The sequence below is a fragment of the Saccoglossus kowalevskii genome, chromosome 8 (genome assembly GCF_978046115.1).
Source record: "Saccoglossus kowalevskii chromosome 8, keSacKowa6.1, whole genome shotgun sequence".
NCBI lineage: Eukaryota > Metazoa > Hemichordata > Enteropneusta > Harrimaniidae > Saccoglossus > Saccoglossus kowalevskii.
In genome coordinates this window covers 35564263-35583390 of record NC_140648.1, presented here as the reverse complement: position 1 = coordinate 35583390, position 19128 = coordinate 35564263, and the positions used below count along the sequence as shown (strand labels likewise).

Below are 19128 nucleotides of genomic sequence, written 5' to 3'. Positions count from 1 at the left end.
TATGTGTAGGAATATCACTTAAATGTTTAAATTTGTGGGAGCTTAGAAAGTCTACACCAATGACTTGTACCAAATTTGACCATATTCAATTATTGAGCCAATGTAACTTAATGCTCATGAATTGTTTTTCAGATTCAAAAAGTTTTGCAACCATCAGTGATTTAGACTGACTACCAACATTTTTCATACATGCTTGATATTATTAATAGTATGACTTTGACATGGCTTGCAAAAGTACACATCTCCCTATAATTAACCTGACATGATTCATTAATTATGCAAATTAACTGATTAAAATGGACAATTCTCATTTCATTTACCTTTTGTCGCCATTCATTTTCAGAATTTTTCTACAATTGTGATTAAGACTTTGCTGCCAATTAGAAATTACGTCCACTTTGACCAAAATTATCAAATAAACAACTTGAATTTAGAATTTTGTAGCAGTGAATATTTTACTGGGATCTATAGAACAAGGAGTCACAAAATTTGTGATGTACATTGTTCACTATAGCATGCAAATTAAATTTAATCCACATTGTAATTCTTTTGAAACATCTATTCAGCCTATGAAGGCTGATTTTTTTTTAAATATGGATGTAGTAGCAAATGGGTAATTTTGTCCATTTGATTTAAAATTAACATTAGAGAAATGCACACATATGATGGCCTTGAAATTACAAGTAGCATTATTATGCTCAAATTTGAAACTTAAAACAATCTGATCTTGTCCACAGTGTCAGTACCAATTGATACCCACAAGTCAGTCACAAATGGTGGAACATGATTGATGTGTACAAACAAACAGACAGACAGACAGACGGACATGACCTCCCAATGTTGTGCTCAGCACAAGAGGAGCTTAAAGTCAGTGACAATTTAACATAAAGAGAAGTTGATTATGTTTTTTAAATTTTCTAAAATTATTTTCTATTGCTTATATGTTAATTGAAAATGGTGCAGAAATTCATTATGGGAATTAGCTGGTGTACAAGTAGCAAATACTACATTCAAAATTACAGTATATTGAGTAATTCAAATATACAATAAATTAACCTAGTAGACTGGAACAAATTAAGACACTATATTTCACAAACAGCAAATTCCCTATATTAAACACAAATTTGTGGAGCTGAACCATCAATTTAATAATAAAATTGGTTAACATGTCACCTGATGAAAGCCTCCATGAATTTACCCCCAAAATGGGAAAAAAATAATGTAAACGGACGATATGTCAATGCTTGAGCACTAATTATTTGTGTGGGGTAAATATAAACCTTATCTTCAACTAGCAATAGTATAATACTGAATATACCATCCAGGATAAAATGACTATTAACTAATTACTTGGTAAAACAAATTCATTAACTATCAGTTAAACTACCTGTCTGGTGATGTCCCAAATGAGTGTTCCTTTTTGAGAACATCTAGTAAAATCCAAGTTTTGACACAATATAAAATATTACATTTATCCTAGTCCATTCTGCAGACGTGCTCAGATCTGACAGAATATAATATTCATGTCATATTTATATATATATATTAATACATTATTTCTCTTTGCTTGTTGGTCCTCCTCATGCACTGCCGTGAAGATCTTTGAAAACAACATACATTGTTCAAAAGTGTGTCGTATGTGTATCAAGTACCATAATGCTATTAATCCTCAATCGTTTTTTGTATAGTCGATAAGGAATACTACAGTTATGTAATTGGTGGAATTAAACAGATGCAGCCACACAAACCGGGTTATGTCGATGATGTTTTTTGTTTTTACGACACCGAAAACTGCCGTTGTGGTTAGTGCACATACTGTGTACTGCAACAAATGTCAGCAGTGGTATACACATTGTTAGGAACACAATACCATAAATGGCAACTGAAGACAAGCCAATAGGCTCACTGCCGTTTAGCAAAGTTGCGTTAATCTCTTTAATAAGCATTTGAATGCCCAAGTAATAGTCTTGATTTGTGAAATGGTTCTGGTTATTTTCATGTATCTTCTGTATTTTCGGAACAGTCAGTATTTCTGCTGTCATTTCTCCTGCGACAGTGGCAATCTGAAAGAAAGTAACATTTCAATGACATTGTATCATTCATGAAATAGAAAAGATCATAATAATTTATTAGGTCAATAGGTCACACATCCAATTAAGGTCATGTGTAAAAAAAACAATAATGTACAAGGCCGACATGTCACATACACCCCCCCCCCCCGGTATTAAGGTCACGCATCTCAATAATTTACATAGCCAAAGGTCACACATCATGGTAATTTACAAAGCCAAAGGTCACACATCATGGTAATTTACATAGCCAAAGGTCACACATCATGGTAATTTACATAGCCAAAGGTCACACATCATGGTAATTTACATAGCCAAAGGTCACACATCATGGTAATTTACATAGCCAAAGGTCACACATCATGGTAATTTACATAGCCAAAGGTCACACATCATGGTAATTTACATAGCCAAAGGTCACACATCATGGTAATTTACATAGCCAAAGGTCACACATCATGGTAATTTACATAGCCAAAGGTCACACATCATGGTAATTTACATAGCCAAAGGTCACACATCATGGTAATTTACATAGCCAAAGGTCACACATCATGGTAATTTACATAGCCAAAGGTCACACATCATGGTAATTTACATAGCCAAAGGTCACACATCATGGTAATTTACATAGCCAAAGGTCACACATCATGGTAATTTACATAGCCAAAGGTCACACATCATGGTAATTTACAAAGCCAATTGTTGATCATCCTGGTAGTTTATAGGACAATCAAGATACAATTCGTCCATAATTCATTACATGCTTTAAGCACAGAGTACCAAGAATGCAATGCATTTCCCATGATCCTTTGAGGTGGGTGTTGGGATCACATATGGGTATGTTATGGGGGGGGGCTTAATAAAGGGATCAACAGTATCACTTTTGTCCATTCTATTTATGATCATAAATTACCACAGTGAAGACATGTCCCTCAAAGAGAGGGTAAGGACTGACACTTGCATGAGATAATTTAGACTTTTAAAATTTTGTATCAATGAAAATATTACTAGTGTGAGGTTTACAAAGGTTTACAGTATAAACATTACATTGATGACAATTAAATTGATTGAAAAGTTATTCTCTTCATCTGGTGGAGTTTTGTCAGTCAAGTGATGTCTGAGAAGTTAAAAATAAGACTTCCTAAAGCATGCATCACTAATTTATGATTGAGACATTAACACAGTGAGTTATTTGGCTTCACTGGTACTGAAATAAAGTAGTCAACGGATATTGGATTTCAATAGACCATTATGTATCATGTCCGGGCAAATTGGATGCCCGGGAATACAACTGTATTGTGACTCCATGTACTAAAATTGAAAATCAAATAAGTATGATAAGTTAAGTAGTTCATACATGACTGCCATTTTTGAATTATTAACACTGAAATGAAGAAACACAAGGAAGAATTGAGGCATACTGAATACGAGCATGAACAATTCAACTGTAGATCTCAATTATGAACAACATACATGTACAAGCTAAATAAAAAACAAAATAAATAACACCACAATAAATCATTTCTCACAGTAAGTCATCTATTTTCACCTTGCCAGTAATGTGAATAAATAAAATGGTATAAACATGTTTTATCATTTTTGTCTTCGTCATCAACTTTTTTTTTCTTGAGGTTACAATAGCACACGCCTTGTCGAGGCGTTGCACGTTTGATGTCGAAAACACAAGCAATTCTGAGGAATTACACACCATATATAAGGGGGTGTTGAGACACCGAGGTTGGGGGGGATGAAGAAATAAAATGGCGAGACATGGCAATCATTTTCACCTGGGCGCCGAGCGTGGCGTGGGTACAGAGAGGAATGTGGTGATCCTGAGTCATTCGTCCAGGCACTGCCGTGACCGCAGTTCCCCCCAGAAAATTTTTTTTTATCTGACTGGTTTACAAATTTGATGTTTGTTACCTATAAATTGTGTTATCTTTTGCTTCACTAGTTTTCTTTTATTAACTGAGCTCTATTCTCTGGGTATAAATACTCACTTTGTTATCCTCTTTGGAAATGAAAACCACAGCATCATTGCCACAATTCCCTAGTTTCCATGAATCGTGTAATAAATATTCAGCCCATTGCTGAGCTTCTGCTGTCAAATCTTCGTCAGTTTGTTCGTCTCTGTAAAATAGCAATAGATGCATGATTTGATTGGATAATAGCAATAGATGCATGATTTGATTGGATAATATGGCAATCGTTTACTACTTTGGGCACTCTTTGAATAATATCCAATAAAAGATTAGATTACATCATCGAAGCAGCTAGTCCAAAGAATGATTTTATAAACGCCACAGATGGTAATGATTTATTTAGATGATTGAATGGTGAATAGAACAACAATTTGTGTATGTAAACAAATTCAAATAAATGTCATGGGTTTTCAAATATTACAAAAAAAAATTTGCTAATTACTATGGAAATGTTATGTTAATTATTATATGGGTTATCCTAAATCGCCCATTTGCCTTATTTCATTGAAATATATTATGTAGTTTGTCAAATGAGTTCAGAAATTTAATTCTAAAATTGGCTAATTATTATGCAAATTAGAGAAATTCACAACAATGCACAAATATCCTATTTCAGCTACTGTGGAGAAGAAAAATGAAGAAATGGTAATTGAGACTGTTTTGTTTGAATGTTTTATAACTCACACATCAATACATTGTACAATTGTCAGACATCAGAATGGTATTAAAGTTTAATATGCACAAATTCAATGAAAAAACTAATCAGGTCATGGGATTATCACAGATCACCTTTTGTACCAAATTTCATTGAATATTAGTGGTTCATGCGATATCAGTGCAACACATGCAGACAGGAAAACTTGAGATTCAACATATATAAGCATAGTATCAATTGCATACATTGTCAATTCTTTGCTTGATGAGTCAAACGTTGATTTACGACTGAATCATGCCTGAAATACTTAACCCACATATGATGACCTGGGGATAAATTCACAGTATCTCAAATTAAATATAAATAAAAGAAAGCAATATGTCATTATTCTGTGACCTGCATAGCATATTTTGAAATCTAACTTCACTAACGTAACACTCAAAAAGTTAAAGCGCAAAGGTAAGATCTCCCTAGGGTAGCATTACATTGCTGGGACAGCATTATAGAGTAGTATGTGTAAGAGGTTTAAAGGAGATTTATTCATGTATACTTAACTGGACTAACCGATTAGGAGCCGAACAGAGAATTCTATTTCCTGTTGTATCATTCAACTAAGATAGTTTCCGATATTGTAGTTACATAGACATAAACGCTAGTATCAACAAGCCATGCATGGCACAGTCCCCGTTAGTTATCAAATTTGAGATATATAGTTATGTTTATAGTAATATAGCTGGAATATAACCATGTCAGGAATATGATTTTTTTAACATTAAAATGATTGACATTTGTATCTGATCCTCAAACAAGTACTTGTCCATATTGAGAGATATTGCTCTGGAACAGCATTCAAAATCAGCCATTTTGAATACATGTATATATATATATATATAACATGATGTATAACGAATATATAAAATTTGAATATAATCAGTCAAAGTATTTAAGAGATATGGCTCTAGAAGCCCAATCATTAAAACAAAATGACCACCAGTCAGCTATTTTGAATTCAATCTGAAAATAAAATGACATGCATCAGGAACCTGTAATGTCTAACGTGTGTTATAAGTTTGAACAAAATCCATCCATAAATGCAAGAAATGCTTGATATTCAAGGATTTTTTTAGCACAAAAATAGCACACTTTGAAAAAGATCATCAAACCAATACATGTATATCCGTATATCTGTGACATGATGTATAATGAATATTAAAAATTTGAACATAATCAGACAAAACAAGTCAGACATATGGGTATGGAAACCCATTCATTAAAACAAAATGGCCACCAGACAGCCATTTTGAATCTGATCTGAAAAATAAAATGACGTGCATCAGGAACCCGTAATGTCTAATGTATGTACCAAGTTTGAACGAAATCCATCCATAAATGCCAGAAATGCTTGATATTTGATGATTTTTTAGTACAAAAATGACAACCATTCGGCCATTTTGAATAGAATCGTCAAACTAATATATCTATGACATGATGTATAATGAATATTTAAAATTTGAACATAATCAGTCAAAACAATATATTGGAGATATGGCACGAGAACCACATTGATTAATACAAAATGGCCGCCAGTCGGCCATTTTGAATGTTATCTGAAAAACAAAATTATTTGCATCAAGGTCCCATAATGTCTAATGTATATACCAAGTTTGAGCAAAATCCATCTGTAAACAGCCGAGAAATGGTTGCTTTTTATGATTTTTTAGCACAAAAATGGCCGCCATTCAGCCATCTTGAATCAGATCGTAAAACAAAATGATGTGCATCAAGGTCCTATAATGTCCAACGTATATACAAGGTTTGAACAAAATCCATCTGTAAACAACCGGGAAATGCTCGATTTTGATGATTTTTAACACAAAAATGGCCGCCATTCGGCCATCTTGAATCAGATCATGAAACAAATTGACGTGCATATGTATGATATCATGTATGATGTATGTGTGAAGTTTGATTGTGATTGGTCCAGGCATTTCTAAGATACAGGTCCGGACGCACGCACAAACGCACGGAGGTCAAAACATAAGTCCCCGTTTTCGGACAGCGTCCGAACGGGGACTAATTACACTTTGTTTTGAACATCATTACTTTAAGTATAAATTTGCAATTTAATTGTCACTCATTGATGTACATATACTTGTATTCTCATGGTGAATGCATGCTGGCGCATATTCACTTGGTTTTCCTTTAATGACTTTCGCTTATTAGCAGAAAAAGTGAAACTAAAACACAATGAGTAATTCCATCAGTCGTTTCGCTGAATCCAACATCCATGGCCTTCCCTATGAACCCGTGAGTGATTGTGTTAAGAAAAGCTGTATTCAACCTCTGTTTAATTGAATGATTTGATTGGGCGCACCAAGGAGCTGGATTCATCAAGCAGCATTCTAGTAAGAACTCGCATCAGTTCCAAATTTAAACCAAAAAAATTTGCATTTGATTTCTCATGGTAACATTCCATGGTGCTTGAAATGTACCAGAGTATGTGCCGTTGTGTTTGATTGCATTTATAGTGAAAGTTCTGCCAAGGTATGATGCTGCATGAGATGACTGCCGAATAAATGAACCATGGCTGCATGGCAAAGATGGAATATATATTTCTCAGTCGTATCTTGCAACATATGTTATTAAGAAGAGTAACAAGGATACAGTTTGACAGAAAATAAACCTGCCATTTAAACAAAGTCATTTATCTTTACAGTGCAAACCATGGATGGTGATTGGCTATTTTAAATTCTGAAGAAAAAATTAACTAGTTTTGGTTTACATTTTGTCTTTCAATCATCAAAATATCTAAATATAATAGTGCTTTTAAACTTTCTATATTCTTTACTTATTATGTTTAAAAGGAATAATAACATAATTGAAATACTGTATTTTTTCTATTAAAAGTACATACATTAAAAGCACGCCCTTAACATCAGCCTCACTCTGGAGTTACATTAAAGTATTTTAAAGAAACGACCGATAACAACACCAGCATTTTATACACGTATGAACACAGGACCAATTAAACAATTGTTTACCAAGTTAGTCGGCTCTGTGGCACACGTGTCAACATGGTATTAAAGACATGTTCTTTTTAAGACACAACTAGAATGATGGTAGACAAAATTTATTAACAATAATAAAATAAATAAATTGACAATTGCACTTCTAGTAGTGGGAGCAATATACTCAGCGTGGTAGTACCGTAGGAGTGCCACATTTTCTACCATTACACACTCCGGATAAAGATCTTTCCATTTCAAACTGCACAAATTCAAATACAAGTCCAAGCGAAATTGAAACAACTTTCCCAAACAAGGTGGCAGGAAACAGACAAGGAATCAAGTGAAATTATGCAAATAATGAGCTACAATATTATGCAAATAAGTGTCCATGTCCCTAAACATGGCTCGACCGTGTATACGCATCAGGCCCAACTATTGGGCCGAAATCATGCCCTCAATCGTCTTCTTCAAGTAACCAGACATTTGAATTATCAAGTCAACATCAATTGTAATTTCACATAATTTCTGGCTTTACAAAGAGGTATGTACCCGAATATCTATTTGGCAGAGTAAAGAAATACTGTGGTAGAATGATAGCTAAACGGGAAACAGAAAAATGGCGTTCAAAATTATGCGGCAAATATTGAAGGGACCAATCACTGATCAGATCCATTGGAAAGAAACTTTTTTAAAGACACCAAAGACAAAAATCGTAGAAGCAGTCACTGTACGGCGACATGTTCCTACTAGGTTTAGTTTGACAACTGTTACAAATTTTTAAACAATTACAAGATGATAATTTTGCATGACAAAAACTTAAGCGAATAGGCTGTAACACATTTAGTGTATGCCGTGTATCCTGTTTAATCAAGATACCTAAATCATAACATCAGTGCATTGTCTCAAACTCATGACTGTTTCTTTTTTCTCTTGATGTTCACAAGCACGACACCAAAATCTTTTTCAGCTATGTTGTTTTCATAATAAGTATTTGAGGGCACTGTTCCTTTCAGCTCTGATCGAACTGAACAGATCTCAGCTCTTGTTCAGTTCTTGACTGTGTAAATGCATTGGAGATAATCTCTCGTTAATCGGTGGGAGGAGCAGTAGTTCGGCTGCAATAGAATGCTGCCGTGTAAACATAGCAATTAAATACTGTCTAATGCAAGCATTAAACAAATATTAATAGAGTAAATACAGTACACACAATTACCAAAAATCAACAATTACTAAATTTCACTTATTTTTGTACATTACATAAAAAAATGTTAATCATTATATTGCCCTTTTTTTTCAATAACATTTATAATTATTGAAATTTCATATAAATTGGGTTAGTGATATAAAAATCCACTTAAAAAGATGTCATTGTTTACTTTGTGTCTGCTGTTCAAATTAATAGAATAAACAAACAAAGAATCTGTTCATTTTTAGTGAGTATTTCAACCTAAATGATGATTACTTTGAGAAATATTTTCGTGGGTGACATATATTTAGGCTAATATAATAAAACGTTCTGAAAGGTCATCTTACACAATGTGTAAAAAGCGTCAGTACAGTGATGTAAATTGATATGAATCCCTCAAGAGAAAATGATTGATAAAACATAACAAACCAAATTGATGATTCTTCTTTATGTTGCTATGATACCATAAATATAAAAAAATTAGTATCACCAGAAAATTATTGTTGTTTCTAAAAAACATTTAATTTAGCGAGTTTCTAGTTTGATAATAGTTTTCGCGGTATATACAATGATAAGTGCTATCCCATATAAACATGCTCAATAGCGAAAATTTTTAATTCTGCTTGAAATGGCTTAATAATCTGAACCCTTTGTGGAAGACTATAATGGAATACTTAATGATCTAAGCATTGAGCCGCACTTAATGCATCTTATAAGCTCTAGCTGTACATTTGTATTTAATTTGAATATTTCACGATATTGATCTTCCAAAATCATTTGTAAATTTTAATTTCCATGAAAACAAACTAGAAATATTGCTCATTTCATATTTTCGTTCATATGACACAACCTAAATTACTGTACAAGTTGGCTAGTTATACATTAAATTGAATGGTTAATATTATTTATTCATTATTTTAGTGTACAATATTAATGATATACAAATATAACTGCTTTGCAAAATGAGTTTCTAATATCATTCTTCACTGTAGAGAGTACCATAGTTAAGCTACGAAAACACTAAATGTAGCAGTGACATCATCAAAAAGAGCAGGTGTTCTTGTAATTCTGCTACACATCGTTATAAGACATCTCGTTATCTCATTAAATAGATACAGTGTCGCAGCAACATGTTTTATCTTAGCCATCTACCAACCTAAATGGATTTTACTAATTTTTAAGGTCATGTGTTTATATTATCCTTTCACTAATGCTACATTCACTTCCAACGATTAGTGTCCGTATTTAACGCAGGGAACAACAACGACAATGATATTCATTGATCGCATTTGCATGCGTATACAGCAGTTTAGAATACATGCTTGCCATACTGTATACCTCATAAAGTTTAGAATACTCGTACAAACTACGTATAAAATATTTAGATTCCCTAAGCTTACTATACGTTAGCATTCCAAACATGTATTGCTCAATAGACCTACATGTATCTCCCAGGGGACCAAGTCAAGTCATGGCGTACTTGCTCTAGTAGTAGCGTGGTCAAAATAAGTTGTATATTCGCTTGATGGGTGATATCCCCGAAAATGTTTTTTCTGTGTTCATGACATCTACCGTTCCAGCCAAGATGAGACGAACCAAGACGAATAATGGTAATAGCGATATCAAAACATTGTGAATTTTAGGGTATTTTCATGCTTACATATTTGATGGTGGTCAATTTTCAATGAAGTAATGATAACTCAACACCATGTTCCTCTCAATCTGACTAAAATTTTAAGTATTGTACAGCATGAATTTTATTTCATATATTTTGTTTTACTTTTACTAATATTTCTATTATTTTGGAATTGTTTTTTATTATTATTATTACATTTACTGTAAAATATTTTATTTTCGCTTGGAATTAATTTTCGCTGTCTTCGCTGAATAAAATCAAGCGAATATACTTTTTTTCCTATATTTTACATTCAACTTGTGAAAATAAAATCCACACAAAACACCCAAAAAGTTTTTTCAGCGAAAATTAATTCCACCTAAAATATTTCACAGTATTTTATTTTGTATTACATGTATTACTCAACCAACGCATATATAACAAGATTTCAACAAGATCCCTTCTGTTTGGATTAGTCAACCAATCCACCCTTTTATAGCACACCTGATGATGAAAGAAGTCACAAACACACTCAAATATCACTGTTGAATGCAACGAAAATCATCTATGATTTTTATGATTATATTGTAGCTTAAATGGTTCCAGTTTAGGGTATTATTTTTCGTGGTTATTCCGAAAGTGACGATTTTTTTCCACCGGTTTGACCAAACACTGGTAACTTTTTGTGTTTGTGGTGATGTTTTGTTGAAGTTCAATATGATATACAATAACTCTTTATCAAAGCTGATTTGGGCTACTATAAAATATTTCTTCGTATTTAGAACAAATCGCAATTGATCAGGAAATGCTGTGGAATCTCTTTTGTAAATAAAAAATGTAATTTCTATTAATTTAATTAGTTAATTTATTAAGTTGTACATGAATTGTTGAGCAAAATATATTGTACAGAAAGACTGCCCATATAGTGTAGTTACTCTGATAGCTACTTGATATTATCCTAGCCAATAACTATTTATTTGATGTACAGAAAGACTGCCCATATAGTGTAGCTACTCTGATAGCTACTTGATATTATCCTAGCCAATAACTATTTATTTGATGTACAGAAAGACTGCCCATATAGTGTAGCTACTCTGATAGCTACTTGATATTATCCTAGCCAATAACTATTTATTTGATGTACAGAAAGACTGCCCATATAGTGTAGTTACTCTGATAGCTACTTGATATTATCCTAGCCAATAACTATTTATTTGATGTACAGAAAGACTGCCCATATAGTGTAGCTACTCTGATAGCTACTTGATATTATCCTAGCCAATAACTATTTATTTGATGTACAGAAAGACTGCCCATATAGTGTAGCTACTCTGATAGCTACTTGATATTATCCTAGCCAATAACTATTTATTTGATGTACAGAAAGACTGCCCATATAGTGTAGTTACTCTGATAGCTACTTGATATTATCCTAGCCAATAACTATTTATTTGATGTACAGAAAGACTGCCCATATAGTGTAGTTACTCTGATAGCTACTTGATATTATCCTAGCCAATAACTATTTATTTGATGTACAGAAAGACTGCCCATATAGTGTAGCTACTCTGATAGCTACTTGATATTATCCTAGCCAATAACTATTTATTTGATGTACAGAAAGACTGCCCATATAGTGTAGCTACTCTGATAGCTACTTGATATTATCCTAGCCAATAACTATTTATTTGATGTACAGAAAGACTGCCCATATAGTGTAGTTACTCTGATAGCTACTTGATATTATCCTAGCCAATAACTATTTATTTGATGTACAGAAAGACTGCCCATATAGTGTAGTTACTCTGATAGCTACTTGATATTATCCTAGCCAATAACTATTTATTTGATGTACAGAAAGACTGCCCATATAGTGTAGCTACTCTGATAGCTACTTGATATTATCCTAGCCAATAACTATTTATTTGATGTACAGAAAGACTGCCCATATAGTGTAGTTACTCTGATAGCTACTTGATATTATCCTAGCCAATAACTATTTATTTGATGTACAGAAAGACTGCCCATATAGTGTAGTTACTCTGATAGCTACTTGATATTATCCTAGCCAATAACTATTTATTTGATGTACAGAAAGACTGCCCATATAGTGTAGTTACTCTGATAGCTACTTGATATTATCCTAGCCAATAACTATTTATTTGATGTACAGAAAGACTGCCCATATAGTGTAGTTACTCTGATAGCTACTTGATATTATCCTAGCCAATAACTATTTATTTGATGTGGTGGTGGTGGCATATAATTTTGAAATAAAACAGTCTAATGACAAAAATCCAAATTCCCATTAATACATTTTGAATATTAGCAAAACATTGGCTCAAGCGTAGCATCCCCCCCCCCCTCATTTTTCGCCAAACAATTCCTGCAAGATGGAACATGTCTGGCAGTGTTTTGTGCAACTTTCAAGAAAATATGGTCAAGAACACATCAAAAAAAAGAAAAATTAATTAATTTGCCCGTTGCTGTCGACGACAGAACATGAATTTTAGCCTTCAAAGGCAATTGAAAAAATTACCCGAGTATCTAATGACCATTTCCGGGCATTTTCCCTGACACACGCAACACAATATTTTTTCTTGTACATTGTAATTGTTTGTTAATTATTTTCTCAAATGAGCCCAAACTGCATATTATTTTATTTAGATTGTGTTCCTCTCTGAAAGATAGTTATTTCGACATTGAACTATAAACAAGCAGCCTGTGGGCTGAGATAGCTCTGCTGTTAGCAATGCACATTTCAATTAAAGAACAGAAGATATCATTAGAAAATAAACAATATGTACATGTATAGTATCAAAGCAACGGGACTTGCTGTTTTCAACAAGAATTCAAAAATATCAGTTTTCACCAAAAATGACAAAAATAATCATCAAAATTAAGTAATTAAAGATATCACCACGAAATTAACAAATCTGAAAGAGGTCCACATGTAGTACCTATATATGTAATATCAAAGCAATTGGACTTGCAGTTTTTAACAAGAAGTTGAAAATATCACTTTTTACCAAAAATGACAAAAATATTCACCAAAATTAGAGAATTGAAGATATCATTATGAAATGAACAAATCTGAGAGAGGTCCACATGTAGTACCTATATATGTAATATCAAAGCAATTGGACTTGCCGTTTTTAACAAGAAGTCAAAAATATCACTTTTTACAAAAAATGACAAAAATATTCACCAAAATTAGAGAATTGAAGATATCATTATGAAATGAACAAATCTGAGAGAGGTCCACATGTAGTACCTATATATGTAATATCAAAGCAATTGGACTTGCCATTTTTAACTAGAAGTCAAAAATATCACTTTTTACAAAAAATGACAAAAATATTCACCAAAATTAGAGAATTGAAGATATCATTATGAAATGAACAAATCTGAGAGAGGTCCACATGTAGTACCTATATATGTAATATCAAAGCAATTGGACTTGCCGTTTTTAACTAGAAGTCAAAAATATCACTTTTTACAAAAAATGACAAAAATATTCACCAAAATTAGAGAATTGAAGATATCATTATGAAATGAACAAATCTGAGAGAGGTCCACATGTAGTACCTATATATGTAATATCAAAGCAATTGGACTTGTGGTTTTTAACAAGAAGTCAAAAATATCACTTTTTACAAAAAATGACAAAAATATTCACCAAAATTAGAGAATTAAAGATATCATTACAAAATGAACAAATCTGAGAGAGGTCCACATGTAGTACCTATATATGTAATATCAAAGCAATTGGACTTGCGGTTTTTAACAAGAAGTCAAAATATCACTTTTTACAAAAAATGACAAAAATATTCACCAAAATTAGAGAATTAAAGATATCATTACAAAATGAACAAATCTGAGAGAGGTCCACATGTAGTACCTATATATGTAATAACAAAGCAATTGGACTTGCGGTTTTCAACAAGAAGTTGAAAATATCACTTTTTACCAAAAATGACAAAAATATTCACCAAAATTAGAGAATTAAAGATATCACTACAAAATGAACAAATCTGAGAGAGGTCCACATGTAGTACCTATGTATGCAATATCAAAGCAATTGGACTTGCGATTTTTAACAAGAAGTTGAAAATATCACTTTTTACCAAAAATGACAAAAATATTCACCAAAATTAGAGAATTTAAGATATCATCACAAAATGAACAAATCTGAAAGAGGTCCACTTGTGGTACCCATGTATGTAATATCAAAGCAATTGGACTTGTGGTTTTTAACAAGAAGAGAATTGAAGATATCATCATGAAATGAACAAATCTAAGAGAGGTCTACCCAAGGTACATATACAACAAGTATCAAAGCATTCAGGCTTGTAGTTTTCAAGAAGAAGTCGAAAAAGTAAAACATTGACACGGACGACAGACGACGACGGACAATAACTCATATGATAAGCTTCGCTCAACAAAGTCGACAGCGGAGCTAAAAATAGGAATTCAAGTTCAAAATCAAATGATTTTATTTTTGCGTCAAATGTTTGGTCAACGCCTTAATTTTTTGCATTACATGAGATCTTTTGGTATTATAGAATTACAATTTACTAAAATATCAAACAGGTATTAATATTTACAATAAAATATGCTTTTATTATTTGTTATTGCGCTACATACCAAATACACTTGTTATGCATTATACGTAAGATCAATTCCTAATCTTATCTTTTAGAAATGCATCGAATAATTAACGACAGCCCTCACTCTCGCTTCATCGAATTTAAAAAAATACAAGGAATAAATTACCATACTTTTAACTATGTTTTAGGTATATTTCTTTTAAATTTGTTTCCAATGCATACTTTATTTTCTTACTGGTATTCCAAAAATGAATTTTGTAATAATGATAGTCAAAATATATTAAAATTACCTACATGTATTTAGGATTATAACGCAGTTGTACTATAAATACTAATGGGATTAATGGTATTAAGAATGGTTGCTTGGAAAGTTTAATTATTTACAATATGACGTGATCGGGAAGGTGGTTAGCTGTGTACTAAACATCGCTTCAGTTGAAATAATTTCAGTACAGAGTTGGTTAATTCACAAACTCGTCGTTCTGGGAATATATTTTGCATTAGAGAATATACCATCAAAAGGCACCCAAGCACATTATCTTGATTCACCAAGTTCACTGAAATCAAAAAGTATTCTACTTCACTTGAATGTTTCCCCAATGAGTATGTAAATCTGATCACAGGTTTACCTTGCATATTGTAAAGTCATCAACATCATCACTCACTCACTCTAGTTTCATTGTTGGCATAAATTTCCCACCCAAAGCTACAGGGTAGTAAATCCAAAATATTGTAGACATCAAAATCATCACTCACCCTGGCTTCATTGTTGGCATAATTTTTGCAACCAAAGCTACACCAATAGTAAATCCATAATATTCCTCGTCTCCCAGTATGATTTCATCTGAACTGCATGCCCGACACGTACATGCTGTTAACCGACGTATTTCATCCAGGTCCATTTCTATGCTATCAGCTATGTGGAAAAAATACAAAAAAAACATTAGCACATCAAGGAAACAGAGATCTGAATGGAACATTAAATAAAGCATGCACTACTAATAGATTAAATAATTTGTTCATAGTTAAATTAATAAGTGGATTATGGTATTTCTTGAATCCTGATTATCAAAAATTCAACAATCTGGAAGCCCAAACATTATTTTAATCAATCGCTTTGCAATACAAATCAATGTGTGATTATTTATCTGGATTATCAGTTATCCAAATTAATCCAGCTCAGCTCAAGATTTATGATTAATGAGACAGAGAAATTACTCAAGTCTTTTTGAGTATCTGGCAATAATATCTAACGGGGGAATGCTTTTTGCCTCAGTGACTATCGTACTGGGACTATGTTTCAGCCACAATTACACTATCATAGCAGAACTATGTTTCAGCCACAATTACACTATTGTAGCAGGACTATGTTTCAGCCACAGTTACACTATCATAGCAGGACTATGTTTCAGCCACAATTACACTATTGTAGCAGGACTATGTTTCAGCCACAGTTACACTATCATAGCAGGACTATGTTTCAGCCACAGTTACACTATCATAGCAGGACTATGTTTCAGCCACAGTTACACTATCATAGCAGGACTATGTTTCAGCCACAATTACACTATTGTAGCAGGACTATGTTTCAGCCACAGTTACACTATTGTAGCAGGACTATGTTTCAGCCACAATTAAACTATTTTTATCTTTCCTTTTTTCTGGGCACAGTGTCTAATGTGGTGGTACTATCAACACCACAAACCCATTCTCTTAAGTTTTATAAATATTTAAAACCACATATTGCTACAGGCAGTGTAACCAGTGTACTGTAAAACATGTTGAAAAAGCGGCATGCAATTTTAGCGAATTGTGGTAAAATGACGTAATAGCGAAATGGTGATTTAGCGAATCAACGTTTGGTGGCCATTTTGAATTGATAATAAAGTCATTAGCAACATCTTGAATTAGCGAATCAGTTCTCTCACTAAATTCGCGAAAAAGACATATTTTACAGTATATATCATGTTTAACAAATACATCATTGTCATATCAACATTATTTAGCATTTAACTCCAGTATTTATTCCATTCATCAGTCTATGACGTCATCATTACGTACATGGATATCACACAAACTTTACATCTCAGTGGTACCATTTCTACCTCCATGGTGGTACCTAGCATTTCTACTATAAAACCATCGAATGATTGGTTGACTTTAAAATGTTACAACTACTATGCATGTATACGGTGGCTGCTACGTTAAAATATTAATTTTATAATGTAGTGTGAATGTATTGTAACACCTTGACGTATTTACTGATTTGGAGATGAAACCCCCAAAACCCAGTGTAAAACACTAGTTTTATGGATTCTCTTCAGCTGTTACGTAGCATGCAGCTTGTTATGTCTATTATTAATAAGGGTCAATACTAAGACAATGCACATAAAATGTGTTTTAAATTATGACACTGACCTTGTTCTGCTGTTAAAATCCCATTCGGGTCGCATATCCAGGAGATATTTCCTCTGCGACCACATTCCATGGACCCATCGAACGTCTGTGGATTAGGGTACATTTGTTTGATCCACCACTCGCGGTGCAGTACGCTATTATCTTGTCCGACCAATGCATTGGACGCAGAATAGAACGGATTCTGTTCGGTGTCGTTCAGTCTGGAATACACACTTGCCGCGTAAACGACAATAATAATAATACACGGCGACACTACAGACTGCATGAAACAGGTATACTTCATGGCTCCGCTTTCACCTCAATACGTTGCCACTTTACTCTACGTTGTTCTATCTAACGTCAGCGATTCCTGTCCGAACTGACCTGTGGTAATAGTCGCCGACCACGATCCATCAGTACACGCATAGAAACAATTCTCAGTATGACATCCACGACTAAAACAGCGACGATGTGATGAGTGTTGTATAAAACCGGTTAGCACGTGACCACATAATCTACATAAAGCAGACGGCCCCACGCAGGGCGTTCTTGAATCGGAAAATGAACATACTAGTAAACGTCACTACAATAACTATAGGGATTCGTTAATTGATTGCCTGGTAACACCTGGTATAAAATTGTGATTTTAAACAAATCATATTATGGATAAAAATATATATTTAGATTACTGAGACTGAGAACTTGATACTTGATCGTACTGCTACTTAAACTTTCGGAGGTCACTGGATTCACTGGATACATTTTAATGAAAATTTCAGTCTGAAACAGCTATTGGAATACAACTATTTGTTCTTCATATCTAGTATATTATCATCGGGACATTATCCTGTGACGTTGTCAAAGCGCGCAATTCATGCTCATTTGGTTGCCATGGAAACCACGCAACATGAAATAACCATATTAATAACAAAGCATTTGACCCTTTGGGAATATAATGCATTTTATCTTCATGCACGCATGGGATGTGTGTACTCTGAGGTAAACAGGTTGACATTGCTTGATAATTATAGAGTTGACCATTAGAAACTTTGGGACCGCAGGCAGACGGAATTGGAAGTAAAATGCATAGCAAAAATCATGGAAAACAAAACCCAGGGTTCAAAAGAGAAAAATATTCCACAGAGTGTTAACAAATACAGCAAATTAATCATGAAAACAACATAAATTAGCACAAAACTAAGTGAAGAGGGAAATGCGCAGTGTTTCTGCCATCGATCCGCTAAGAGTTTCTAATGGTCTTCTCCTTAATTTATTAAAGTAGTACCTGTACCGTGACATTTGAATATATCTGCACGTGAGTTCATTTTGAAAGATTTGGAAATAAAACTAAACGTGCTTCTCACAACGGATTGGTGAATGGGTTATATCCAAATATAGAACAAATATCACAATTAAAATATTCGTTGTTAATATGATGAGGGCGGTAGTCGTCCGATGAAACAGCATAAACGCTTCCGTACAGACACGTGCCATCCATCATATTTGACTTATTTAGCTATTTCTCCGCTAGTTTACCAATTTGACGAAGAGAACGACGAAGTTTGACCAACAATTATTTCAGTTTACATATTGCTTGAATATC

At 33.3% G+C, this 19128-nt stretch overlaps 1 protein-coding gene across 1 annotated transcript; it reads right to left on the bottom strand.

Annotated features, from left to right (window-relative positions):
- Positions 1-899: 899 nt before the first annotated feature.
- LOC102802177 (uncharacterized) lies at positions 900-18029 on the bottom strand. The gene is made up of 4 exons (XM_085503008.1): positions 17547-18029; positions 15885-16044; positions 4073-4202; positions 900-2063 (listed from the first exon to the last, which is right to left on the bottom strand). Exons 1-4 carry the CDS (start codon positions 17827-17829, stop codon positions 1725-1727), a joined length of 912 nt encoding a protein of 303 aa, XP_085359134.1. The 5' UTR covers positions 17830-18029; the 3' UTR covers positions 900-1724.
- Positions 18030-19128: the final 1099 nt, after the last annotated feature.